Source organism: Salvelinus fontinalis, chromosome 7, assembly GCF_029448725.1.
Source record: "Salvelinus fontinalis isolate EN_2023a chromosome 7, ASM2944872v1, whole genome shotgun sequence".
NCBI lineage: Eukaryota > Metazoa > Chordata > Actinopteri > Salmoniformes > Salmonidae > Salvelinus > Salvelinus fontinalis.
The window spans coordinates 28841653-28868796 of record NC_074671.1 but is presented as its reverse complement, the minus strand read 5'-3'; the positions used below and the strand labels follow the sequence as shown (position 1 = coordinate 28868796).

General features: G+C 47.4%; 1 protein-coding gene across 1 annotated transcript in view; it reads left to right on the top strand.

The window, feature by feature from the left end:
* Nucleotides 1-18101, top strand: part of LOC129859342 (zinc finger protein GLI3-like) — a 49030-nt gene extending 30929 nt beyond the window's left edge. Inside the window, exon 3 of the mRNA XM_055928989.1 lies at nt 17634-18101. Coding sequence (XP_055784964.1) covers nt 17634-17950 — 317 coding nt within the window. The 3' untranslated portion in view covers nt 17951-18101. The remainder of the gene's footprint in view (nt 1-17633) is intronic.
* Nucleotides 18102-27144: the final 9043 nt, after the last annotated feature.

Here is a 27144-nt window from a genome sequence, read left to right as displayed (position 1 = left end):
GGAGAGGGGGGGGGGGCTGGTATTCGATGCGTTGGGGAAAATGGAGCGTGGGGAGCAGATGATCCCTCAGCACCCCTGTCAGCGGGATGACAGCCACGCGATCCATCTTATTAATGAAATCATTGATCACTTAATGGGACTCATAATCAACTGTTTCTCCACTGTCCTCCTGCCTCTTTACTCCCTCCTTCACACATACACGCACGCGCACGCACGCGCACGCACGCACGCACACACACACACACACACACACACACACACACACACACACACACACACACACACACACACACACACACACACACACACACACACACACACACACACACACACACACACACACACACACACACACACACACATGAACATTGCCACCATCACCACTCTCCGCTTTTCATTCCACCTTTTTGTTAACAAAGAAATGGAGATTTTATGAGTGGCTTTGAAAAATATGGACGATATCACAGAGAGAAGTGGGGTGGAGGAGATTTGTTGGTGATATGAAAATAGGCCTGTGTAATCATAATTTATTTCAGCATTTAGTGCCAGCTTGTACAAGTCTTTCTGGCTGGTAGCTCTGGTATGGTAGTGGCGTCGCCATTTCTTGTGAGAAAATCTTGTAGATATTGTTGATTTACAGTATGTCTATGGTTGGGGCTGCGATTGCATGAATTATGCTTGTAGACTTGTAGTCTGCTTGTGGTAATAGTAGATTTGACTGTGAGTGTGCTAGTGTGGGCTGTATACATGTAAGTATAGTGGAGTAGTGAGGCCCCTGTGGCTCTTGTGGTAAAAAGCAGGGAGGTGGGTCCCTCCTCGTACTCTCTCAGCCAGCCAGCCAGCCAGCCGGGGGTTAATGAGAGGGGGTCTGATAGAGGCCTGATAGAGGGATAAGGGACAAACAGCACAATGGAGGAGGCGGGAGAGACCCCCTCTGACAAACCCACCCCATGCCACGGACGAAAGGTGGCTTCTAGGCTCTGTCTGAGTCACACACACATACAGACAAACACATGCACGCGCACACACGCGCAGAAGCAATGACCACTTTACGTTATTCCCGTTCACAGTGTTTGAGATAAACAGTATAATGACACAATACGATGGTAAGAGTGAGAGCGGTTGTTAGATACAGAGATATGAACAGAAAGTCAATGTGGCCCTACACACACACACACACACACACACACACACACACACACACACACATACACACACACACAAACACACACACACACACACACACACACACACACACACACACACACACACACACACACACACACACACACACACACACACACACACACACACACACACACACACACACACACACACACACACACACACACACACACACACACACACACAGAGTTGTGCAGTATGCTGTGGACTCCACTTGTGAGTTAGCCGTTTCATGGACCTCTGCACTGAAGGCAATTTCCTGCAGCAGCGGGGCGACGGGCTTTGGCAGGGACGCCTCACGGGGGCCCGAGGCGCAGGATTAGGGCGGCCCCGCTGCTCGTCAGGGCGGAGGGGCCCTTAGCTAGCCCAGGCCCTGCCCGACAACCTCAACCCAGCCTGGCCTCCCCCTGCCTGCATGTCTGCTGCAGGAACCACAGTGGAGGAATCCCACTGATCCATCCAGCATCCATCCACCTCTGGACTGGGAAGAAACTCCACTGCTTCGACATAGCCTCTCGCACTGCCTTTAGCAGTACTCAACTGTAGCATGCAGAATCTGAATCGCTATACTTTCTCTCTCTCTCTGGCCCTCAGGGGTTAGGGGGAGGTGGAGGTGTTTTTCCAACCTCTCTTATGCCCACTGTTTTACGGGGATCTGGCAGGAGTGTTTGCTGGGGCTTGGTGTTTCTCAAGATTCTGGTGTTGGCATCATGTAGTGAAGTCGTTCAATATGGGTCACCTTCTTTCATATGTCTACCGAAAAGGGAGTGGAAGCAAACACATTTGGTATTGGTCATTTTATAAATTCAGCCGGTAGTATTATATTGCAGTATAATCTGTTAGTATAGTTTGTATGAACCTTTAAAATACTGTCAATGGAGCTCCTGGGGTCCTTTTCAGTGAAATGGTGAAAGCCGTGAAGGCCTATGAAGTCAGGGGTCAACAAGGTCAGGAGCATGAACCTTAACCAATGAACATCCTCAATACTCACAGAGGGGGATCAGCCTGGCCTGTCTGTGCAGGAGGTCGGAGGAGGTGGATAGCATTCTCCCCCTAACTACTGACACTGGGTCAGATATTCTGTCCCTTCAACGGTTATGGTTAGGAAAGGAAGTAGGGTAATCTGATCCTAGACATGTTGTTAAGAGCAACTTTCTACCTAGATTGTCTGTGTAGTTTAGAGAGCGAGACAGACGAGCGGGCGGGCGGACGGAAAGACAGTCAGGGGCCTCGTAAAGACATAAAGTAGGAAAGTAGGAAAACAGTAGTTGATTATTCTGCCACTGTGTCCATTTGTCGGTAGGCATCAGTGACCTCCCTCCTACGGAGAGGAACAAAGCAGGAGTGTCCTGACCCTGCCAGCAGAATGTATTGCTCCATGTCCCTCTTCACTCTTTCTTTCTTTTCTCTCATTCTTTTTCTTGTTCCCTCGCTCACGCCTGCTTACCTCTGCTGGATGAGAGAGATAGAGGGGGATGTGAGACTTGGAGAGAGACAGTAACTAGTGTGTGTGTGTGCGTGTGCGTGTGCGTGTGCGTGTGCGTGTGCGTGTGTGTGTGTGTGTGTGTGTGTGTGTGTGTGTGTGTGTGTGTGAACCATTTAATATGGCACAGCGGTCTAAGGCACTGCATCTCAGTGCTAGAGGCATCACTACAGACCATGGTTCGATTCCAGGCTGTATCACAATCGGCCGTGATTGGGAGTCCCATAGGGCGGCGCACAATTGGCCCAGCGTCGTACAGGTTAGGGTTTGGCCGGGTTAGGCCATCATTGTAAATAAGAATTTGTTCTTAACTGGCTTGCCTATTTAAATAAAGGTTAAATACATTTTAAAAAATGTAAAAAAGTATTTTGTTTCAGGGAGAGGGTGTGTTATGCTGTATGTGAACTTTGGCGAGACAGTGTTTTTGTGTCTGTGAATGACTTGTCTGTTGTCCAGAGTGTGTGCTGGTATATGTATGATTGAGTGCATATGTGTGTATAAGTTGGAATTTGTTTTCAAAAACATCTGCATGTAAAACTTGTCCTTTTACCCCGGATCAAGATGCATGAAAATGAATCAAGACGTGATCTTAGGTTTCAGGGTTGAAGGGTAGAGGGGGAGGGAAGGGGGCACCATGTGCTAGTTTGCACCCTAAACCCTGTAATCTCTCCCCTCTGACCTCCCCGACCCCCTGCCTCCTCCGCCTCAACCCTCTCCTCCTCTTCCTCCCCCTCTCCACCCCCACTCTCTCCCCTCGCAGTGCGAAAAAGGAGCCAGGATCAAAGAAAGTAAAACCATGGCAGTGATTTCTGGTGATTGATTAGAAGCAGAGGAGGTTGAGAAGCGTCTTTTCTTCCCACTCTCTCGTCGGCTGTGTGCGCACCCTCCCAGGGCCCTCGTAAATAGCTCAGGTTTTCAAGTGTGAAGACAACTGCCGCGATTGGCAGCCAGTTCCAAGAAATACCAAGTAACGACATCCATGTTGGAACGAGCTCCACGCTCAGGTCGTTTCAAGTTTTGGATGTGCCTGTTGGAAGGCGGTGGAACCCAGGAAGGAGAGGAATGGAGAGAAGAGGTGATGGAGTGATTTTCTAAAAAACTGGAGGGGCACGCGGAGAATTGAACTCAGATGTGTAGCGAAGACAGGGGGGGGGGGGTTGGAAAAGAGAAGAAGAAACGTCTGACTGTCTGGGAGAACTGAACTCACGGCTGTTGCTTACAACAGAAAGGCGGGCAGTTTGAACTTGAGCAAGCCCCTTCTCATGTTAATCAATGCCATAGCTGTCTCTTGCCATCTCCTCCCCCTCGGTCCTAACACAAGCCAATCCAATGCCCTGGGCCACTGACAACTGAACGGCCCTCTAAAGGCATGTTAAAGGGCCGTGCCTATTCAATGTTATTGAGATAAATATGCTGTAATGGGAGCAAGCATGCAAAGCGCGCACAGAGGCACACACACACACACACACACACACACACACACACACACACACACACACACACACACACACACACACACACACACACACACACACACACACACACACACACACACACACACACACACAGAGATTGTATCTGAGGCCTACTTTTCTGTCCGCTCCCTCCCCCATCGCTCTCTCTTTCTCTCTTTCTCTGTCCTCACCTGAAGCTGTGAGCCTAATGATGTTGAGAGTTTGGGCCTCGCAGCGACAGCTCCAGTCCAGGGGAGACGTATCTCGCGTCAGACAGAGAGAAAGGGGGACATACGCCCCTATCACTGGAGTCAAGCAGAAAACTACTGGAGCAACTGTCACTAAATGGCATTATGTTTTAACAATGACCTTTACAGAGTAATTGAACACAATCTGGAATGAAACGTTATTAGGTGTCAGAAGTTAATAGATGATTTAATATGATCTACAGTACAGTACCTGGTGTGTACAGTAAAGCACACAGTCATTAGTTCACACATGCAAGTAATTACACAGGCAGATACACACATCCTTATGGAAAAACCACATGATTTCACGTGTGAAAAAAATGTACATTTTTTGGAGAACATTTCACGTGATGATATTTCACGTGAAGTTTCACATGTGGATTTCCACGTGTGATCACATAACTATTTGCACATGTTGAGCTGAAACGTTCACATTTGAAAACAAAAGAGACCCGTGAGGCCATATGTTCACACGTATTCAATATACTGTAGAGTTCACATGTTAACACCACCTTTTTACCTGTTAGGAGAATAACATGTTTTGACCTCACATATGAATTACAGATTCACATGTGGAATTTGTATCGCAAATATTTGTAAATCAAATTTCTACTTTCACCTGAAAAACATTAAAATGTTGTCACGTGTAGTTTCATGGTATCACATGTTGAATTTTTGCATACCCATGTTGTCACATTTATTTCACACCAGATCATGTTTTCACACGTGTAGTATCATGTTATCACATGTTGTCACATTAACGTCAAATAAGATCACATGTGAACAGATGACATCACATGTGAACACGTGAAATTCATGTGGTTTTTCCATGAGGTCACACACACACACACACACACACACACACACACACACACACACACACACACACACACACACACACACACACACACACACACACACACACACACACACACACACACACACACACACACACACACACACACTTTCTCTCTCTCCGGGGGCAGCTGAAGGAGGATGGGCCTCCTCTGCTTATTAACTGTTTGGCGACCTCATGACTTCATCTGTGGTGCTGTCAGACCCGAGTAGAGGAAGAGATGAGAGATGGACCACGTTTTCCCAGCCCTGGCAGCACCGCTGGCTCAATGAGTTCTTTGTTCTGGTCTGGCTCTAGACCAGCTCAGCATGGGGCTACGGCATAGGGCTGCCTCAACCCTACCGGCCTCAGATAGAGAAAGAGGGAGGAGAGGGGGAGGAAGGAGGGAGGAAGGGAGGGAGAGGAGGGAGAAAGGAGGTGGAGAGAGAAGAGGGGATGGAGAGAAGAAGGACGGGAAGAGAGGAAGGAGATGGGATGGGGGAGAAAATATCTAGGGGTGTACAATACAATACGTATAGGACAGTATGTACAGTTTGCAAAAGTTTCAAAACCATCTAGCCTAAGGAGGAGCTCCTATCCTTACAGTGTTTGTACATTATGTAAAGTACATTTACGTCCAAACGTCCCAATAGTCCTTTCCCACCATGTTACACTGTGATTATTCCCTCTGTGTGTTCAAGTCATGATCATGTAAACCATAACAGAGCTCAAGACAAAGCTGTTTTCCTTAGGGGGGAAAACGGAGAAGTGCAATGTGTCGGTCGGTCATCCCAGCTGTGTGTGTGTGTGTGTGTGTGTGTGTGTGTGTGTGTGTGTGTGTGTGTGTGTGTGTGTGTGTGTGTGTGTGTGTGTGTGTGTGTGTGTGTGTGTGTGTGTGTGTGTGGAATGTTGGGATTAATGGGAATTTAATAGGTTGATTAAAGAGGAGAGGAGTTTGATGGTAGAAACATCTCTGGGGCGATGGCGAGGAGGAGGAGGAGGAGGATTCCACAGGCCGGAGTGACAGGATAGGTCACAGAGGAGTAAATCTCATTACTGAGAAGGGACAGCAACAGGAGGCAATACTCCCAGAAAGAGAGGGAGGGAGGGAGGGAGGGAGAGAGAGAAAGGGCAGAGGAACATGGAGAGTATGACATTGAGAATGAGTATGACATGGAGAGAGAGAGAGAGAGAGAGAGAGAGAGAGAGAGAGAGAGGGAGAGAGAGAGAGAGAGAGAGAGAGAGGAAAGTATTAGGGAGAAGGCGGAGAAAGTGATAGAACAAGTAGTGATAAGAAAGTGACAGAGAAGTAGAAGACAAATCTGAGAAATGAGGGATAGTGATTGAGGTTGATGGAGGAGAGGAATAAGGATGGAGTGAGAGCACATCTAGCTTTCACGTAGAAATGTGCCCAGGGGCACTTCCTTTCCCACAATGCATCATTTCAGCCCCTGACCTTAACCTCTCCCTTCTCCTCTCTGCACTCCTCCAACTCTTTCATTGATCTCTCTCTCTCTCTCTCTGATTAGAATAGTCTTGTTTCCTTGTTTACCTACTCTTATCCTTTCATAAGCCCAGCTATGGACCCTATTGTGTGTGACTCCATCAGTTTTGGATGATTGCGGGAGCGAGCTTCCAAGACAAACCTTACAACATTTAGTAATTGTCGAAGCTTTACAAAGAAAAATCTCTCTCATTCTCCGTCTCTAGCATGGTGGCCTGGCTTTGACTAAGTTGTCTATCTAATCATAGGGAGAAAGATTGTGCTTTTTTTCCTCTAGCCACCTTATCCACCTCCCACCTCTCCTCAGCTCCAGACTGTGGTTGAGTCTGATCCTTTAATCTCTACGGCTTCTATGGCTGCCTGCGACAGTGTAATGATGGGGTCCGCGCTTCACCTAGGTGTTTTGGGGGGCTGAATTACGTGCTGTTTACGGAGTGGTCACTCCCTCCTCGGGGTTGTTCCACCTCAAAAAGCTGAAGAAAGAGGAACTCGACACCCACCACTTCAGATTATTCGGAAATAGTTTCTGTTGTTGGAAACAGATAAGAATGGCATTCCTGCAACATGATTTTGTTGAAATATAATTTGAGCATAAGCTAAATTGAAGCTAATTGATTGCATCCAAAATCCATATGAAGCTCGAAAACCATTTATTTTGATGTCTTACTCACTGTTACAAAAAAGTTTGGTCCATATCGGATGTTAGCTACTACAGTATCCTATAAATTAAAATGGCCAATTAGGGTGCAATCAATTAGCTACATTTCTCCTTTTCTAACTACAGAAACAAGTTCAGAACCATCTGAGGTGGTGCGTGTCATGACTTGCTGAAATGACATGGAACGACCCCTAGATCACAGGAGGGGAAAAATGAACTGCAGTTGGTGGCAGAAGTTATCCAGATCTGCTCTATAATGAGGGTTGTGTAGAGTAAATGAAGACTGATATCTTTGTAAAAGGATTCATTGTTGCCCGTGATTGGTCGACGAGGGGACTTTGACGGGAAGAAGCAAGTCTTGAGCTGTCAGGAAAAGTGAGGAAAAACGGCATGGTAAATCAACGGATGACTTTCAAATGATTATCGTGTCAAGGTAGAGAATGTCGATTTACCTTGAAGCGGGTTTTTTTCCCCCCGTTTTTTTCTGACACCAGGTGACTGGATGTGTTCAGAGTGTTCAGAGCCCCTGATTGCCGGGTAGGGTTGTGTTTATGGCTTTGGGCAAGCGGTACAGAAATCTGTTTGGTCGTGTTATTTTTATGACGTTTGGCATGTAGTTTGGAATTCTGATTCTCATGCTCTCCCTGTAAAAAGAGCCCGTATGTCTGAATGCGGCGGGTGAGAAATGGTAAGCGTTAACAGCTGCCGCATCAAAGGAGCTCGGGCATGTTGTGCGTTTAACCCAAATCCGTCACACTCGCACAAAGCCCCTGATTCAACCTGTAATGTAGACATTGAACAGAGAGCGTCAAGACCACAACCAATGAGAGGTTACAGCCTTGAATTAACTCTTAACACCTCTCCTCCACATGGCAGGTCAGAGGTCAGCGAAGCTCGCACCTGATTGGTTCCCTGGAATGGTTACTGGGTGTGAGAGGTCATTTGTGTGTAGAATTTATTTTCATTTCGCAAAATTATGCCTGAAAGCGCAAAAAATGGCTACTGGAAACTATTACAAAACTGCCATGTCTCTATAGAAATTGCTGAATGTACTTCAAACACTTTGATTCGACCTCTACACTGTTGGTTGAGCTGTTAAGCAGGTAGTTACAGCCAGAATAGATCAACAGCTAACTAAGTGAGTACCGGCCAGGGCAGTGGACTGATCCATACATTGGATTTAACATCAGAAGAACCCTAATCACCATGGCCACTGAGCTGGGGAGAGGGAGAGAGGGACAGGGAGAAGAACCAAGCGATGGATGTTCCACTCAGAGCCTGAGACATTTACCAGTCATTGATAAACTGCTTAGCAGCGGGCAAATTAATGAATCCACCATCCACCCGGCCTGACAGAGAGAGAGAGAGGGTGTGGGAGGGGGTAGGATGTGGGGGAGGAGGGCGGCAGAGGACCGAAGGGGAGAGGGGGGGGGGGATGAGGGAGGTAATCCGGTTCCAGCTAAACGGCTGATCCCTCTCATTCCTCAGATATCAAATGTCAAAAGTTAAATTAGCCTGCTAGCCTCAGATAGGAGTTAACATGCTTTTAAATGGGGCAGGGGGAGGGAGGGGGAGGGAGGATGCGGGCGATTCTATCCCCCTCTGGGACGGCAGTGGGCAGGTGCCTTTGAAGTGTCTAATTATCCCTCTGACTAGTAAGCACTGGCTAACTGTCTTAATGGAGCCTGCTCTGCCTGATCGCCTCGCATCTATTCAGACACACACACACACACACACACACACACACACACACACACACACACACACACACACACACACACACACACACACACACACACACACACACACACACACACACACACACACACACACACACACACACACACACACACACACATCATCCATCGCAATGTGTTAGAAAAGCAGCTCTGAGAGGCAGCCATGAAAAAAACTCTTCATAAAGTTTGTAGAAACTACAGTGAGATAAATGTATTATGTCTTTTAATAATTCTGTCTTGTTAGGTGAGAATTCACCACAGTGACATTTGGATCTAATTCACTGTAACTGTTTTTTATTTCGCTCTAACTGTTGGTTGGCACTTCCCCACCTCCTTGCTTTGGCTGGGTGTCCATGTTCTCTTGGCGAGCGCCTCCTAATCTGAGTGCCACAGGCCCCGTCCGGATCACAGTGGCATCAGAAGTGGGATTCCAATACTCCGGCCCAGTGGAAAGCTGGCCTAGTCCGGCCTGGTGGGCTGGGAGCCATGCCTGAATCCACGCTCTACCCTATCAGACCCAGTTAGCAGCCCATCCAGCCCGTCCAGTCCAGTCATACTTCTGTCATAGCTGTACGGTATCACAATCATATTATATTGTGGTGGAAGACAGGAGGTCAATAAGGATAACAGACAAGGTTGTCGGATGCTGATGTTAGTTGAATATGAAGCAATGCCAATGCTGGTCAGACTTCGTTATTGCGTTTGTGGTTTCGAGCACTGAGCACTGGTTTCGAGCACTGAGCAAATGCATCTCCTCGGTTGGATTCTTAAAAGAGTATATGAGTCAAGGTGCCCTTTGAGTGAAATTCTTAAAAATTCAAAAAGGCATGGCCCCAACTCATCACTGTTCTTTTTAGCCAGTGCATGCAGCTCTTTGACCAGTGTAGCTCTGCTCCTTCACAATGTGCTCCTGATGAAATAGGCTGGGGGGGGGGGGGGGGGGGGGGGGGGGGGGGGGGGGGGGGGGGGGGGGGGGGGGGGGGGGGGGGTGTAGAGAGTGGTTCTAGCCCTACGGATGGCTTGCATCCGGCCCCTGATGTATGAAAGGTAGTCAGTAGGGATTGGAGTGGGGGTTAGGCACGGCCCTGCTGTGAGGCTGATTTGAGGTGAGCAGGGAGAGCAGAGAGACAAGGGAAGGGGGGGAAGAAGCCTAGATTTATTTTGATTCCTCTCCCCTTTAGGCTATGGGCTGGGACTGAGAGCCAGGGGCCCCTGATAGGGTCCCAGCAGAGCCCCAGCGGCGGAGGGGTGTGGGACTCCGGGCCGGGGAGATGGGGTCTGGGGATGCCGAGGGGAGGGGGCGGTGTGCCGCCGAGCCAAATTGAGACGTGGGAGCCGTCGAAATTAGCCTAGATGAATATCGAGGAGAGCAGCAGTCGAGCTGTGGGGGAAATCAGGAATCTTCCCGACCTGCCCACCGCTTCTCACTGCAATTACTCTAAGCATCACTCACAGCAGCTGTATTTACATAATGCGCCACTATGGGACCACTCTGCAGAGGGGAAATAAGACAAGGGCTGAAAGTTACCGACAGTGAATTCTGGCGTGTTGCGCAACAGCTAACTTTTTAGTGCTTTTTTATTTACATTTTATAGATTGGTAACGGTCTACTTTTCTCGCTTGTTCTCCTGAAAATAAATCGTATCCAAATCATGTAATTCCACAGCTTTTGTGTTGGTGATTGATAAATGGGAAGATGGCCAATAGTTGATTGTCCAAGATGCCACAGATCGTGCCTTGTGAGGTTAAGCACACAGGATCCTCTGAGATGTTGTGCTAGTGTCGTGACGTTCCGCAAAGAGTTTCTTGACACGTCTCCATGTCACTGTAAACAGACATTGGGAAGAAGCTCCATTAAGACTCAGTCACCTTCAACACAATGCACAACTGAACTCTGTTGTGGGAGATACCACTGAAGCTCCCTCAGCGGTGGCTAAAAGAAAACATTCTGGCAAAGCCTGCATCCTATGGGACCGGCAGCCAAAAAGTTGATCAGAAAAATACCCCACACAATTGCACTAATCTTCCCCGTTCTCTTCTCTTGTTGTGTTTACGAATCCTCCTCTTGGTGGAGTTTGAAGGTTCTCTCTCTGTCTCTTCTTTCAGCCTGCGCTGCTAATCGTGAGTGATTCCCTCTCTCTATAGCGCAGGTGCCATGTACAGCGAGCTCTTCCTAAGCCGCTTGGAGAGGTAGCTGCTACGCTCTTATTAAACTCTAGCCAGCCGCTGAAATTTTTGCCTCCCTCTCATTGTTTAATTGGGCAGTCTTCATTCTTTTTCGCGGGAGTTGATTTGCAAGAGAAAGAAAGAAGACGGAAAGAGAGATTATCGCACAGGAGGAGAGGAGCTTTGAAGAAGTGTTTTGTGTTTTCCTCCACTCCTCTTCTCATCTTTCCCCCCCCCTTTGTCGGGTTCCTCAGCCAAACCCCATCACCGTGCCACAGACAACACGGCTTGCACATTTTCGCAGGTGGAGGAGAATGGTTGTTGTGTCGCTGGCGCTTGTTCAGAGGCAAACGACACCTCCTCGATGGTAAAGGTTTCGCACAACAAAGCCAGTTCGGGGGTAGAATGTGCAAGACTGATGAAAATGCCCCTTTGTGTTCCTCTGACTGAAACACATGTCGTAGCTTAAGGCAGCGGAGACTCCTACATGGTGTTGGCTGTAGAGTACCAAATCAAATGTCTGAGAGGCAGGAGCAGATTGGCACTCCGACCCTTGTTCTACACAACGGCTGCCTTTGAGAAACACCAACTCCCTCCGAAGCAGAGGCTTTTTGTCTTCGCTCCCTCTCATTACTTTGAATCAGCCAGGCACCCTTAACTTCAGCTCCCTTGTCCCAGGGCCCAACTCTCTCTATCTCTCTCTCTCGGCCTCTTTCCCCCTCCTCTAAGGAGTTGGCTCCACTCCATTCCTCATTATCTCTTTTATATTTTTCATTTTGTCATTTGTTGTATTCGTTCCCTCCTCCTTTTCCCCCTTCCATTAAAGGCCCTCTCCTCCCCTGCTCAAGCATGGGGCTTTCGCTGAAGGTATCCAGAGAAGCCTTTTACAATGGAAGGCCCCAACATAAAAAGGGGAAAAACCTGGGCATTAGGATTTAATGAGCGGCTGGCTGGGCGAGAAAGAGAGATAGAGAGTGAGAGAGAGAAAGTGAGAAAGAGACACTGAGAGAAAGTGAGATAGGAAAAAGAAAGAATGAGAGAGAGATGGGGGAAAAAGATAAGGTGGATAGAGATAGAGAGAGTCGATAGAGAGAGATGGATAGGAGAGAAGAGAAGAGAGGAGAGGAGAGGAGAGAGAATGCCAGGGAGAGAGGATGGAGAGAGCATAGGCTCCATTATAGTGGCAGAGAACTCCTGAAATACTGGAGCCGGGCGTGCACTCTGATCAGGACTGCAGTGAGCACAATTACCTTCTTTTCAAATCCTTCAGTGACACTGCGGGAGGAAGGAGGACTTTGAAACTTGAAAGGCAGGAGCTCGCTTTCAACCTCAAACGCGAGCAGGAAAGGGCTCTGAAATTTGTTCAGCGCTCCCCATCCACCATTAGCTTGTTTCTTCCTCTCGCCTGCAGGCATTTAAGCAGTTTTTGAAAAGATGTTAAGAAATTCAATCACCATAGAGAGTCCGGGATAGGTCTTTTTTCCCCTTTTTTTGTGTGTGAGGCATGCTTCCCCTTGGTCCACCGAGGACCGGCCTCCTGCTTTGTGTTGTGGGTGAATGGACTTGTGAACCGGTGGAGGAGAGGAGGACGGGATGGGGGCAACCATGGGAAAAAGGGAGGGAATAAAAGAGGAATGAAAAATGAGGGAGGGAAGAAAGAGAAAAAGCCAAGAGGGTCTGTTTGAGGCTGATGGTGTTCAGGGTTGGAGAGGTGCTCCTGAAGTTCAGGCTTTTCAAAGTGTTTGCAGACACCTGAGTCCTCCACATCAGAGGCAGAGTACGCTGCACAGCCACAATGGATGAGAACACTGACTATAAAGCCTCCAGCTATCCAACGCAATACACTATGAAACACCATTGGACATACATTAGACCAAAAAATACATATTATAATCATTATCAGTAAACTGCACCTATGAAGTTCAAGTATAGTCAAGTAAAATATAACCAAGTTTTCGAGCCGTTTAGGTTGGAAGACATGTGACCGGGATAAAAAATAGAAATGGGGATAGGACTGAGTCTTGGGGGATCCCTCCTATTTCAGTCTCACCATTCAACTTTTAGTTCTTGACATTCTGCTGCCCAGTATTTGTTTAACCTTTTAAAGTGGTATACACTGAAATAATGAACCCATTTTAGGTAGTATGCACTGAAATAATGTACCCATTAAAGGTGGCATACACTGAAATATGGAACCCATGAAAGGTGGTATACACTGAAATAATGAACCCATTAAAGGTGGTATACATTGAAATAATTACTCATTACAGGTGGTATTCACTGAAATAATGAACACATTTAAGGTGGTATTCACTGAAATAATGAACCCATTTAAGGTGGTATACACTGAAATAATGAACCCATTTAAGGTGGTATACACTGAAATAATGAACCCATTTAAGGTAGTATACACTGAAATAATGAACCCATTTAAGGTGGTATATCCTGAAATAATGAACCCATTTAAGGTGGTATACCCTGAAATAATGAGCCCATTTAAGGTGGTATACACTGAAATAATGAACCCATTCAAGGTAGTATATACTCAAATAATGAACCCATTTAAGGTGGTATACACTGAAATAATGAACCCATTTAAGGTGGTATATGGCAGAATGACAGTTCACCATGGTGACGTGGAGGGGAGAGGAATGTTGGAGTGACAATAGTTTGATTTAAATATTAGCTGCTTGACCTCTCCGAGACATAAGTGAGTAGGGCTGGAGTTCACTGAGAGGGAAAGAGAGAGGGAGGGGGAGGGAGCGAGGGAGAGAAAGAAAGAAAGACACCCAAATGTGGAAAAGGGTAAGAAGCCAAAGACAGACACAGGAACGTAGTGTAATAATATCTTTGGGAATAATTACCAAAGTATTTTGTCTCCAGAAAGAGTTCATAGACGGTGTTAGCTGCATGGGCTTGTGGGAGTTTGACTTCACTTCCAAATGTTCAAAGATTATTGCTACAAGCACATTGTGTATGTCAAGTCTATGGAGCTAATACATAAATAAACTAGACCAAGAATTAGAATCTTCTCCGGGTCTACCATAAGATATTATTCCCGGCCTCGACACTGTGTCTGCTGGATCAGTATTCGGTACATACCGGCCTACACTCCTCTCAGCAGCATAACCCTGTCCTTTGCTCTAGTTGCTCCCAGCACAGTTTACAGTCCCCACTTTCTTCCTCAAATCCAATCCATGCGAGAAGATGAACCCCGAGTCTGAAATCCCTTTATGTTAATATTGCGCTTTGCAAGAGCAGCCCCTATTAATCCAGCTTTAACAGCATAAGTGCCATTATTCCCTTAATAAGATCACGGGCTGTGCAGTATAGGATTAAATACTTATATCATAACTGACACTATCATTTCCTGCGGAGGAGAGCATGAGCCTCTGCTCTCTTGCTGGTTTGTCAGTTCTGTGTTGAGTCTCGTGGAATTTGCTGCTCCGCGCGCTGTGGCACCAGTCGGGCATGGCTGGGCCCTTACACAGGTAATGGACGTGGGAGAGTGAGAGGGGGGGTCTCTCGTTCTCCCTCTCTTTCGCTCTCCTCTCGACCCCTCTCGCTCTCCGACTCGGGGTAGCGCTCTTTAATCTAGCCCTCTCCTCTGCACTTAATGGGCTTTTGAAGGGCTGCAGTTCTCCATTGCCTCCAGTTCATAGGGGGGCCTTACAGCGCTAGGCTGGTAAATGCTACAGAACCTTTGGCGTCGGCACTCTGTCAGGGCCCTCAGTGAGACGTTAGAAAAGAGAGAGCAACAGGGGGCACCGAATCAACCAGGAACCAGGGCTGGACCAGAGGAGATTTCCCAGCAGCCTCCAATGAAGTGGATCTGTTGCTCAGTCAAGATAAGGCCAAACTCAGTGGACTCTCTGGATCAGGATGGAGGAGTAGGATGGATTTGAGGCATTTAGGAAGACAGAATTGTATGTGACTGAATCAAACCGGTTCTGCAATAGTTCTGAAGCGCATACGGCTAGAGCCAGTGTAAAACTTTAGATGAGCCAGTGTAAAACTTTATATGAGCCAGTGTAAAACTTTAGATGAGCCAGTGTAAAACTTTCAATGAGCCAGTGTAAAACCTTAGATGAGCCAGTGTAAAACTTTAGATGAGCCAGTGTAAAACTTTAGATGAGCCAGTGTAAAACTTTCGATGAGCCAGTGTAAAACTTTCAATGAGCCAGTGTAAAACTTTCAATGAGCCAGTATAAAACGTTCAATGAACCAGTGTAAAACTTTAGATGAGCCAGTGTAAAACTTTCAATGAGCCAGTGTAAAACCTTAGATGAGCCAGTGTAAAACTTTAGATGAGCCAGTGTAAAACTTTAGATGAGCCAGTGTAAAACTTTAGATGAGCCAGTGTAAAACTTTCGATGAGCCAGTGTAAAACTTTCAATGAGCCAGTATAAAACGTTCAATGAACCAGTGTAAAACTTTAGATGAGCCAGTGTAAAACTTTAGATGAGCTAGTGTAAAACTTTAGATGAGCTAGTGTAAAACTTTCAATGAGCCAGTGTAAAACTTTATATGAGCCAGTGTAAAACTTTAGATGAGCCAGTGTAAAACTTTCAATGAGCCAGTGTAAAACCTTAGATGAGCCAGTGTAAAACTTTAGATGAGCCAGTGTAAAACTTTAGATGAGCCAGTGTAAAACTTTAGATGAGCCAGTGTAAAACTTTCGATGAGCCAGTGTAAAACTTTCAATGAGCCAGTATAAAACGTTCAATGAACCAGTGTAAAACTTTAGATGAGCCAGTGTAAAACTTTAGATGAGCTAGTGTAAAACTTTAGATGAGCTAGTGTAAAACTTTAGATGAGCCAGTGTAAAACTTTCAATGAGCCAGTGTAAAACTTTCAATGAACCAGTGTAAAACTTTTGATGAGCCAGTGTAAAACTTTCAATGAGCCAGTATAAAACGTTCAATGAACCAGTGTAAAACTTTAGATGAGCCAGTGTAAAACTTTAGATGAGCTAGTGTAAAACTTTAGATGAGCCAGTGTAAAACTTTCAATGAGCCAGTGTAAAACTTTCAATGAACCAGTGTAAAACTTTAGATGAGCCAGTGTAAAACTTTCGATGAGCCAGTGTAAAACTAGATGAGCCAGTGTAAAACTTTCAATGAGCCAGTGTAAAACTTTCAATGAACCAGTGTAAAACTTTCGATGAGCCAGTGTAAAACTTTCGATGAGCCAGTGTAAAACCTTTGATGAGCCAGTGTAAAACTTCCGATCATACAAAACATTAACCTGAGCATGTTAAAATGTAATAATTGATCATAATCATACTAAGGTACAGATGATAGGAATAATCTCCTTTTATTTACAATAAAGCTCAACATTCATCATTTCTTGGACACTATTCAAGTGTGTAGGAGTTAGTGTTACATGAAGAGTGCCCAGAGTATGCTCACTTCAGGGACTACTCAGAACTAGTCTGTACAGTAGCACTCACCAGGTCAGGTACCATGTGACCCCATGAAGGCCAGGGTCAGTGGTCAGGTCAAAGGTACATTCTTTCCAAAGCAGCTCAGCCCTTGAACTCTCTTCACTTTCATCCCCACTAACCCAGCACACCAGGGATAGCTTCTCAGGGGGACTCTCCGTCTTTCCATCTCTCCGCTTAGTTTCTCTCCTTCACCTGGAGAGAGAAATAGAGAGAGAAAGAGATTACTCTGGCAGAGAGGGTGTGTGGAGAAAGTGGGGTGGGGGGGTTGATACCATGAGGCCGCTTAATGGGCAGTTTGGAATGCAGGCGGAAAGACCCGGTTGCCTTCTCCATGGGAATCCATTTATTTTATAAAAGGAACAGATGAGGCTGACTTTAAGATCCGACTTGGGAATCGCTCCCCCTGAATGTGGCTGTGATGCAGGGGGTTCGTTTAGTTGGTGAGAGCACCAGAGATGAGTGCTATTGGCTTTAGCTGTCTTCTGCTTGAGTCCTATTGGCTTGAGCTGTCTTCTGCCTGAGTCCTATTGGCTTGAGCTGTCTTCTGCTTGAGAACTCACACGTTCAGCTGGCTTATATGGAGACCAAACCAGCGTGGATTTGCAGGGAAGACCCACTGTGCATACTTGGTTGGTTGCATGTGTACAAAATAAATCCCCTGCCCCTCATAGGAGTATGCTACATTATCTAATTTGTGTGTGTGTGTATTGACTCTGAGAGGTAAAGAAATTCCCCTTGACGGCAGCATCCGTAATTCATCGGCAGCATCCGTAAAGGCATTCAGGACAGGTTGAGAAGACTTCAGGAGACTTTAGGCTCTGTACAGTAGCTTTAAATGTACAGGGATCAATTATGGTGTATGTACCCTCAATAAGTTAGGACCTTACTTTCTCTCTCCCCCCTGTCCCCTTACAGAGGATGAGAGCTCGGGCACGCCGTACCACCACCACCACCACCACCACCACCACCGTGAGAGGCGCAATGCCATCAGCACCCAGGCCCCCACACCCGGGCCCCCTGGCAGCAAGCTGGGTGAAGAGCCCTCCACCTCCACAGAAGAGCGCCCACCGTTGGTAAAGAAAGAGTTGCACAGCTCGCTGCCCCACCTGGTCGACCACGGCCTCCCGTACCGCGGCACGCTGTTCGCCATGGACCCTCGCAACGGATACCTGGACTCCCACTACGGTGAGTACAGACAACGGACCTCCGTTTATAGAGGAGGGGTTGGATAGGATGTTCCATTTGATTGTTAGAGAATGTTTGTGAGGCCAAAAGTAGTGGGTACTCGCTTAGTTTGTGTCAGCGGGGCTTTTGGTCATCAGACAACTTGAATTGTCTCAGTGAGTTACTGAATAGATTGATGGATAATTACACGTAAAAAAAACTGGGGGCGAGATCAATGATAAGTCAAAAAATGAACCGTATTTGTGAGCAATATACTGTAATTTGAGTGAGGCGGCAGGCTCAAAGACAACATGCCTGTAGAACCCCCAACACCCTCTGAACAGTGGCACCAAGGTTCTGTAGAATAATAGGTAGAAGGCAAGGCTGCTAGTCGCTTGATTAGGCCTGACAGATCAGCTGCTCCCTCTCTGGGAAGTTAGTATGTGAAGCATTCAGGGCAGCTCCTTAATTCCCTCATTAGGGGCCTGTCTGAGCCCAGTACTCCACTTCCACTCATCAACACACACATCAAAAACCCAACTCTACACTACACTGCATTTCACAGTCAAACCACACTCACTAACCCCCCACCTCCTCCCCCTTCTCTCTTACTGGGACGGAGAGACTGTGGGTGAGAGAAAGGGAGAAGGGAGGAAGAGAGAGAGAGATACAGTATATATAACGGGAGATGGGAGGAAGAGAGAGATACTGTATATATAAAGGGAGGAGTGAGCGAGGTACATGAGGTTTGAGGTTATGATAGAAAAATGATAGAAAATCAAATATGAGAGAGAGAGAGAGAGAGAGAGAGAGAGAGAGAGAGAGAGAGAGAGAGATGTAGTAATCGAATGAAAGAGAGACAGATGAGTGGAGAGCTGGGGGCTGTTTAGGAGGTTCATTTCGCCGCCACCATAGCCTGAATGGACGTGGCCTCCAGGATTTGATCTGACGGTTTGTTTACTTTCGATACATTGCCTGCGAATTGGGCCTGACAGAGGGGTTTTAATCCGCAGGCCGTAATGAAAAGGTCTCTCTGTCCCTTGCTCTGGCTCCGGCTCCGTTTCTTTACTGTAACTCTATTTATTTAGTTAGTTCATAAGCCGGCGTCTCCTTTGTGCACTGGTGCTTCCATCCACCACAGAGCTACAGTACTAATCTGAAAGGTTACTTAAAGTCAGGCCCTGGCTCTGTTCATTGGTATAGTGGACAGGATCCTCGCAAGCAGAACATTACTGTCGATTACAGCCCGGTCTTAGCTCAGCAGGACTGCCACTTTTGATTGTGAGTGTGTGTGTGTGTGAGCACTGGGGGTGAGCACTTGGGGTAGGGGGTTTAAGCCCACTGAAGCCAAGGGGAACTAGGGGCGAGGGCTTGGGGGGATGGGTGGGTGGGGGTGGTTGGGGGTCACAGTAAGGGGTGGCAGAGCCTCAGGGTCATGCGTAAAAGTCAGAGTCTGAAATGGAGAGTTCAGAAGAAGCAGGAAAAGTCAAAGGGGTCGTAGAGCCTCAAAGGGCTCCATTCTTTCCACTTGGGGGCCTCCTGGGCCGCAGGACAGCAATCAGACCAGGCAGAGGGCAGAGTGGATAGAGAGATGACTGGTGCTATAGCCCCCCCCCGTTCTGTTTCTCTCTCTTTCTTTCTCTCTCTCTCGCTCTCACTCTCTTTCTTGGACTCAGAAATTGATAAAAGTATCAATTCCATCCCAATGTTTTAGCACACAGGCAATTATTTTACCGAATTGAGATGACTAAGTTCAAGTGAAGTTCAGTAGAAAAGTACAACTGGAGTACATGCTGAAATGTGAAGACAGTCGTTTTTTCCTCGGAGGGCGGAGTGTAAAGTAAATGGATGTCCTTGGGACGTGCCCTGACCCTGACTCAGTTCAGAAAGAATTACGACCAGAGGTCAGAGAAGAGAGCAGGCCGGGGGGCTGTGTAAAATGGCTTCCTCTGGTACCAGGTGTGGGGAACACGAGGTGTCCCTGAAGGCGCCTGCCGGTCGGCCCAGTCCCATTCTCTCTGATTGGACCCAGGCAAGACCCAGGACCAGGCTCCAGAGCCTCCACCTCAGCCCCTCATGGTGCCTTCAGTCTGGGGGTCAGGAAAGGGCAAGAACCCCCCCCCCCCCCCAAAGCAGCCTCCAGCCCCTTTGAACACGGAGCCCAATGGCTCTGCCACACCACCACCACCACTAACCCCAGAGGTGTGAAGAACATTGACCCTGTGCTTGATTGAACCCCTCCCAAACCTACTTCCACGGTCCACTCCCCCAACACCTCTCCCATGGGGTCTCTGACTGACTGTCACCTCCCTAAATGTATCCCAGGTGTATGTTGTGCCTGTGAGGGTGATGGAGAGGGGAGCATGGGTCTTTGTGCTGTGCTTGCAGAGCGCGGGGCGCCGCACGGCCTGGCTGCGGCCGACAACCAGGTAAATGCGATTACTCTTCCCTCCGTCGTACTGTCAGTGCTTAATGCGGCTAAACGCGCCAACACCTGCAGCCTCAAGCGCACCTGGACTGCCGGGTCGTCATGGTCATAGCTGCGGTGGTGATACGCGTTGTGGTGGGTGTTGAGAAGAAGAGGAGGGTGGATACTGGGGGTCGGAGGAGGAGGGGGAGTGGAGTTTGTGTTCTTTTTAGAGGTCGCTGCTTCTCTTCGCAAATCTTTCCTTTTCAAGCAGCCCCTTCTGTGCTCTCTCCCACTCCCCTGTCTGAGGCCTATAAGACTCTGATGTTTGTGTTTACTCTCATCTTTACACCCACTTGTCCACATAAAGGAGGAGGCATTAAGGAAAAATAGGCCCTATTGTGTGCATTAGCTAAATCGCGGTGATGCCTAGCTTCTTAGCCGCTTTTCTTGGGCAAACACTGGAGAGTAAGCACTAAGAGTCCATATCCTGCTTACCACAACACTAATACGTGGGGCTTTCGCCTGGATAAGGAGGAGGAAGGATTGGGGAGGAGGATTAATAAGAAAGAGAGAGAGACTTGTTTTCTTTTTTAAAGATTTCTGTATTACGAGAACGTGTGTATTGTGAGGACGTTAGTGCGGCGGGCGGCGGCGCTAGCGACATCTGTTTACATTGTGGGCTGATTAGCGGGTCAGTGGTCCTCAGCAACAGTGGAACACTTGCTGGAGATCCGTCCGTCGTCTCCGCTCTCTCCCTCCTCCGGGATCCCTCTTCTTCCTTCAAGTGTTTGTCTTTTTCTTAAACACTCGTTTGCCCCTTCCTCCTCGGCCAGTCAAAACAGTTCCCGTTACGGGATCGTGAAGCGTATCCTCTTCAATGGTCGGCTTTCTTATGTTCATTACCAATCCAAACAGTATTGAAACATCAGAAGATGTTTTGTCAAAGGAAGGCGACTGGGGAGGGAAGGAAAAGCACTAAGCTGTTGAAACAATCCTTAAGTATGTTGGTTGGTTCCTTAACAACCAAGGCTGTTTGGTGGTTGCGTGTGTGTCTGTGATGACTAGGTCATTGTGTGGACCGAGACAGACTCTTATAGCTGAAGTAGAAGAGGGAACATATCAGCGTAATAGTCTGCTGTCTGGAATCAGGATCCAAGGCCAAGAACCTCCAGCTGGTAATCCTCACACCAAAGCCTTGTCCATGTCTCACCTCTGAGACCTCTTAGACCAGGGCTTCTAAAACAAATAGCAAGGTGGAAGTACAGTAGAGATCTATGGCTGGTGTAGTGCGTCGTCTGGATACCGCCAGGCTGTATCCCTGTAACCCTGCTCTTTGTAGTCAAAGCCCTGGCTGAAGTGACCCATTACCTGGGATTGTGAAGACCCAGAGCACTGGGAGAGGGGAAGGAGAGCCCAGCCAGCACTCAACCAGACCCAGGGTTTATGCAGTGGTAGTGGTCTGGTGATCTCCAGCCCCAGACAGGGGTTAGGTTAGGTTAACCTCCATGGCTGCTTTGCAGAGGATATTTCAGGTCTACAGGTCCATAGCACGGCGAGGCGAGACAAAGACTCAGCCCATGTCAGTCTGTCTGCCTCAATATTCAAGCGCAGTAGCTGACCACTGAAGTGAATGAGCTGGCTGTCACAAGACCCCAATGTGATCTGCACCACAATGGACCCGGCTCTGTACAGTTAATGACTGCGTTACTGCACTCTCTGATTCAGAGTCACACATATAGGCCGTACAGGAACTGTAGGAAAGCTTTCCTGCCACAGAAAAAAAACGAAAACGAAAAAAACTGGAAAAAGTCATTTATAATAATGTTTTCTCTGACAACCCATTCAAAGAGGCCAACTTTCTGGGTTCCACATTGGCTTCTTCATCACGAGTCTTGGCGACACAGGTTCAAGCTCTCCTCCCCACAGACATTAGACTACAGAGGAGCACGAGGAAGCGTGGGGAGACACGTGCCCGTTTCAAGGGTGATCGAGGGCAAGTCTTTGTGATTGTTTCAATATTGGCTTCTGGAGCGGCGGGCGGTCCTGGTGAAACCCCCTAGTGGGGCACAGGGGGGCAAGAAGGGGGGGTGGGGGGGTGAGAGGAACCGGGGGGTGCCCGGGGGCGCCCTGCAGGCGATGGAAAGGAGTCTCTTCAATCCACCACCTTTCATCAAGAAAGAGAACCATGGCCGGGCAGCTCTTGAATTAGCCTCGCAGTCCAACACACGGGGGATAATCGCCCGTGATCCTCTTTTATACAGCTTATTAGAGGAATCTCGCAGTGTAAGATAGGCCATATTCTCGCATGCATGTGCCGTTTGTAGGCCGTTTGATGATTGAAGGGGTTAGGCAAAGTTTGAAGTAGTTAAGGAACGCCACGTTCGCTCTGAGTGAAGGTCAGACTTTCTTGTGGTTTCTCTTAATATCTCAGAGCCCAAGAACGTGCGTAAAATTCCATTTTTTAACAATGCCAAGATTAATTTGGAGTGGCTGGAAAATAAATGAAAAATATTTATTTAAGAAATGAATATTCAGCATTTTTGGATATCATTCTTGCAACATCTGTCTGTGTTTTGGACCCCAGCGTCGAATGAGGAATGGCTAATCGGTCGGTAGACACACAGAGGCATCACATGTCCAAAACAATAGGCGTGCTTTGAAGTAGCGAAGGCTTAAACACGAAGACTTGTTTTTTGGACTGTCCGTAAGGATACGCCACCACCAGCACTAACACCACCAGAAACAACAATACCGCGTCTTCAACGCAGAGACCATAAAGACGTGAGCTCATGTACGGACAACATAGAGGCTCATGGGTCTTTCTCTTCCTCCTCCTGCTGGTTTTTAAACCATGACATCTTGTGCCTTCCTTTTCTCTCCCTCCTGAAGTGGCAGCAGTGGGATAATCACTTGGTGTGGAGTGGGAGAGTCACACTCAATTCGTGACCGCCTATATGTTTGTTCACTCTATGCAAATCTCACCGCCGGTCTTGTAGAGCAGCGATTCGTGTCCCTTTTCTCATAGCGTTAGCTACAAGATTAGCACCTTTATCCCTTCAACCAACCCCCCAAACGCTTCCCTCCCTCCCTCCCTTTCATCTCTCCATCTCTCCTGAGGACGGACTGTACCTATTGTTCTACGGGAGGAGAGGGCTGAGGCATGCTGGGTAATTAACATGTTTCCTCTCAGCTCTGTTACCTCTGTTGAGGCTGGGGCAAATAAGTAGACGACAGTACATCCTCTTGTCTGTACCACAGGGGAGAGACTTACAGCAGAGCGAGACGACAGAGAGGAGGAGGACAGGAGAGAGGAAGAAAGAGAGAGGGAGAGTCAGAAAGAGAGATGGAAGGGCAAAAACGGGGGTGAGAAGAAGTGCCAGTGAGAAGAGTAGGAGGGGGGGGGGGGGGGGTGTAACAAAGCAGAAAATGAAGAGAGACATAAAAGAATGGGAGCTCGAGGAGGTCAGGCCCATCATAGGCTTAGTGTTGCCTTCAAAGATGGCTGGGACAGGTGGCAGCTCCAGACAATCTCGCTCTGCAGAGCAGCATCCTCTCAGGAGGAGATAAGGGATTCCTCCGTCCAGCCCTCCCCCTCTCCTTCCTCGTCTCTCTCCCCCCCTCTCTCCTCAGCTCGACTCCCCCAGCCGGGGCGGCTTTGATGTGGCTCAGTGTGAGCAGGCTGAGCGGTGCGGCTGGGGCCTGTCGGGCCTCTGGGAGCCAGACTCTCTGCCTCTCTGGCCCGGTTCAATCAGCGGGGCTCTCCGGTGCCCGCCACGTTCAGGTCTCATTAAATCACTCCGGCAGGGTTAATCCTCTTTAAGGTTTTACACGGTGCCCCGTTTGTCTGTCAGCCACAGTCACCGAGGCCATAGGGACCCCCTGAGGCGCCACCTGCGTGACAAAAGACCCCCAAAAAATCACTGTGACACCAAGTTCTACTCCTCTCTCCTCTCTTCTACCCTTCCTCGCTCCCCTGTGTACAGTACTGTATGTTCTGCTCTCCTTTTCTTTTCTCTGTCTCAGTGCTATCACTCCTTCCCTGCCCCATGTGTATTCTCTCTCCTCTCTCTCGCCCTCCGTTCCCTTGATAGTACCTAGCTCTGGTTGTAAGTCTTTTAGGATTATTTTGGGGGGAATTTGTTGACAGGGGTGGAGTAAATGGATTACAAGTTATCCTTGTTTTTGGGAGGAGGGAGAGGGGAGAGATCAGGTCCCGCTTTGAGTAAGAGACCAAGAGAGAAGGGGGAGAAAGAGAGGAAGAGGGCGAAAGAAAGGAAGAGGAAGAGGACAATATGAGCGATAGAGAAGGTAAGAGAGACAGAGATGTCGGCCTATGGGGAGAGAGACGGAGAAAGACCGAAGAGTGCGTGTGTGAGAGGGAGAAATGAAGAGAGTCAGAGAGTTACAGAGGGAGTGTTGCTGTGCGGAGAGGAAGAGCGAGGGCTGTAATTGGCCAGAGGTGACGACCCCTGTCTGCTCCTGAGACCCGAGAGTCATTTGTCTGATCGCTGTGACACTGGAGCTGCGTCCCAAATGGCACTCTATCTACTAAATAGGGCACTACTTATGACCAGAGCCCTGGTCAAAAGTAGTAAACTAAATAGGGAATATGGTGCCATATGGCACACGGCCCTGGGTTTCTCTCTGCTCTACACCGCGTGGTGTGACCCACCGTTTCCTCAATTACAATCTTAAAAGAAAAGGTGATGTCCCCGTAGGAAAAATAAATAAAAACATGAAATAAATGATTTTCCTATGGGGACAGCCAAAGAACCCTCTTGGAGCCCTTTTTTCTAAGAGAGTAGACACTCATAATTGAAAATATGTGGACTGTGTCTGCAACATGCAGGTGCACTACATTAACGAGACGCACTAAATCAAATTCCAATCAATTTTTTGTTTTTTTTTATGTTACTAAAGTATTACATTCTTGAATCATGAATCTTAAATATCACATGTGTAATAAATGAAGAATTCTGTCCTAGCGAACAGCAAATCTACATAACTAATGAGAGGAATAGATACAAATATAGTTTAGTTACTAGTTCATTTTTTGAGCCACTTATGCTATTTCCTACGCTGTCTGTTCTTTCATAACACATGTGGATATCAACTTGAATGCCCCGGGCCACAGTGACCAGTCACGCTGACCAAAGCCTTGTTGAATCCCAACCCTGCTCACTAGCTAGCCTCACTCTGCGTGGGTTAGAATTGAGGTCCCTCTTTCCCCTGCCGTACCCGGTCTGTGTGTTATTAGCCTCACAGTCACTGACTCTCACAGAGTCAGGCAGGGTTACTCTCATACACGCTGTCATGCTGGGTCAGCCCCAATATGACCTGCCGTGGGGCCCACGGTGGAGCTGCACTGTGGAGATATGGGGGCTATAGGCAGGAGCCCGGAACAGGATCCGGCTCAGTTTTGGACTGTTTCCTTCCGGAATCTATTTGGCCGGATCCGGTACCTCTCGTGGCATTAAACATTAAATGGAACTTTTTGCAATGTAACAATTTGAATAAACACAATCAAAACACAACCCCCCCCCCCCGCAAACTCTCATCTCTTCAGCATTGCACTTCATCATTTATTTCCTTATAGAGCCACGCGAACGCTTCTGGAGGAGCTGCAGCATGTCTGATAAATGTAAATAAATTTGCCAAAGTTAGAGTTTCTTTTTTCTTATTTAACCATTATTTAACTAGGCAAGTCAGTTAGCAAGTTCTTATTTACAATGACGGCCTACCCCGACCAAACCCAAACCCGGACGACGCTGGGCCAATTGTGCGCCGCCCTATGGGACTCCCAATCACGGCTGGTTGTGATACAGCTTGGAATCTAACCAGGGTCTGTAGTGACGCCTCTAGCACTGTGCCTTGGTCCGCTGCGCCACTCGGGAGTTACTGCTGTCTGTTCAGAAAGAAATGAAATCATTCAGAATAGCCTACTACACCATGAGAAAGCCTAACATTTTGCCACAGAGGATAAATAGCTTCTTTTAAAACTAGCCTAGCTGTAGTGTGTAACACAATAACAAGGCATAGCCTGCAGTCGGGAACGCGCAGCAAATATGTCAGTCAACAAACAGCATGCAGACAAAACTGGCCTTTCGCAATATTTCAAATAGTTTACAATCGCGGGAAAACACAGGTTGGAAAGCAAATGTCTCCTGCTGAAAAGAGAAGACTCTAATAATCTTTCAGATGTAGGCTACCAAAATATTTTTATCAACTTCAAAATATTGTTTTACAAAGTAAAACGAGAGAGAGAGAGAGAGAGAGCGAGCTTCTCTCTCTCTCTCTCTCTCTCTCTCTCTCTCTCTCTCTCTCTCTCTCTCTCTCTCTCTCTCTCATATGCTATCACCAGCGAGTAAGCTGCGGATCATTGGGTGAGTCAGTGAGACTGAAAAGCATTTTTAGTCCTCCTCAAATTGTAGAATACAATATGTCTCCTCACACCTAGGCCTGGGGTATTGATTATGGTCATTGTAGTTAATGACCATGTTTTCTGTTAAACTATGTAGAATATTGGCCTGTTGGAAACTACAACTCATTACTACATCGCACAGTATGGGCTTGATCTGATTTATCTACAGAGAAACTGCACAATGTGCGCATTGAGCTCACAGAATAAACCTGACCGAAATGGAATTCAAATAATTGAACTGATGTTGGTCAATAAGTTATTTACAAAATGTTGGTTCATCTCTCTGCACTAATGGACAAAAAATTACATCTTGTCTTATCTTATTTCAAGTTCAAGTTTTTACTGATATCCACATGGCAGCGAAAGACACTTAAATACATGGATATTACCATACACACACAGTAACACATTCAAGTTGAAATCACAAGTAA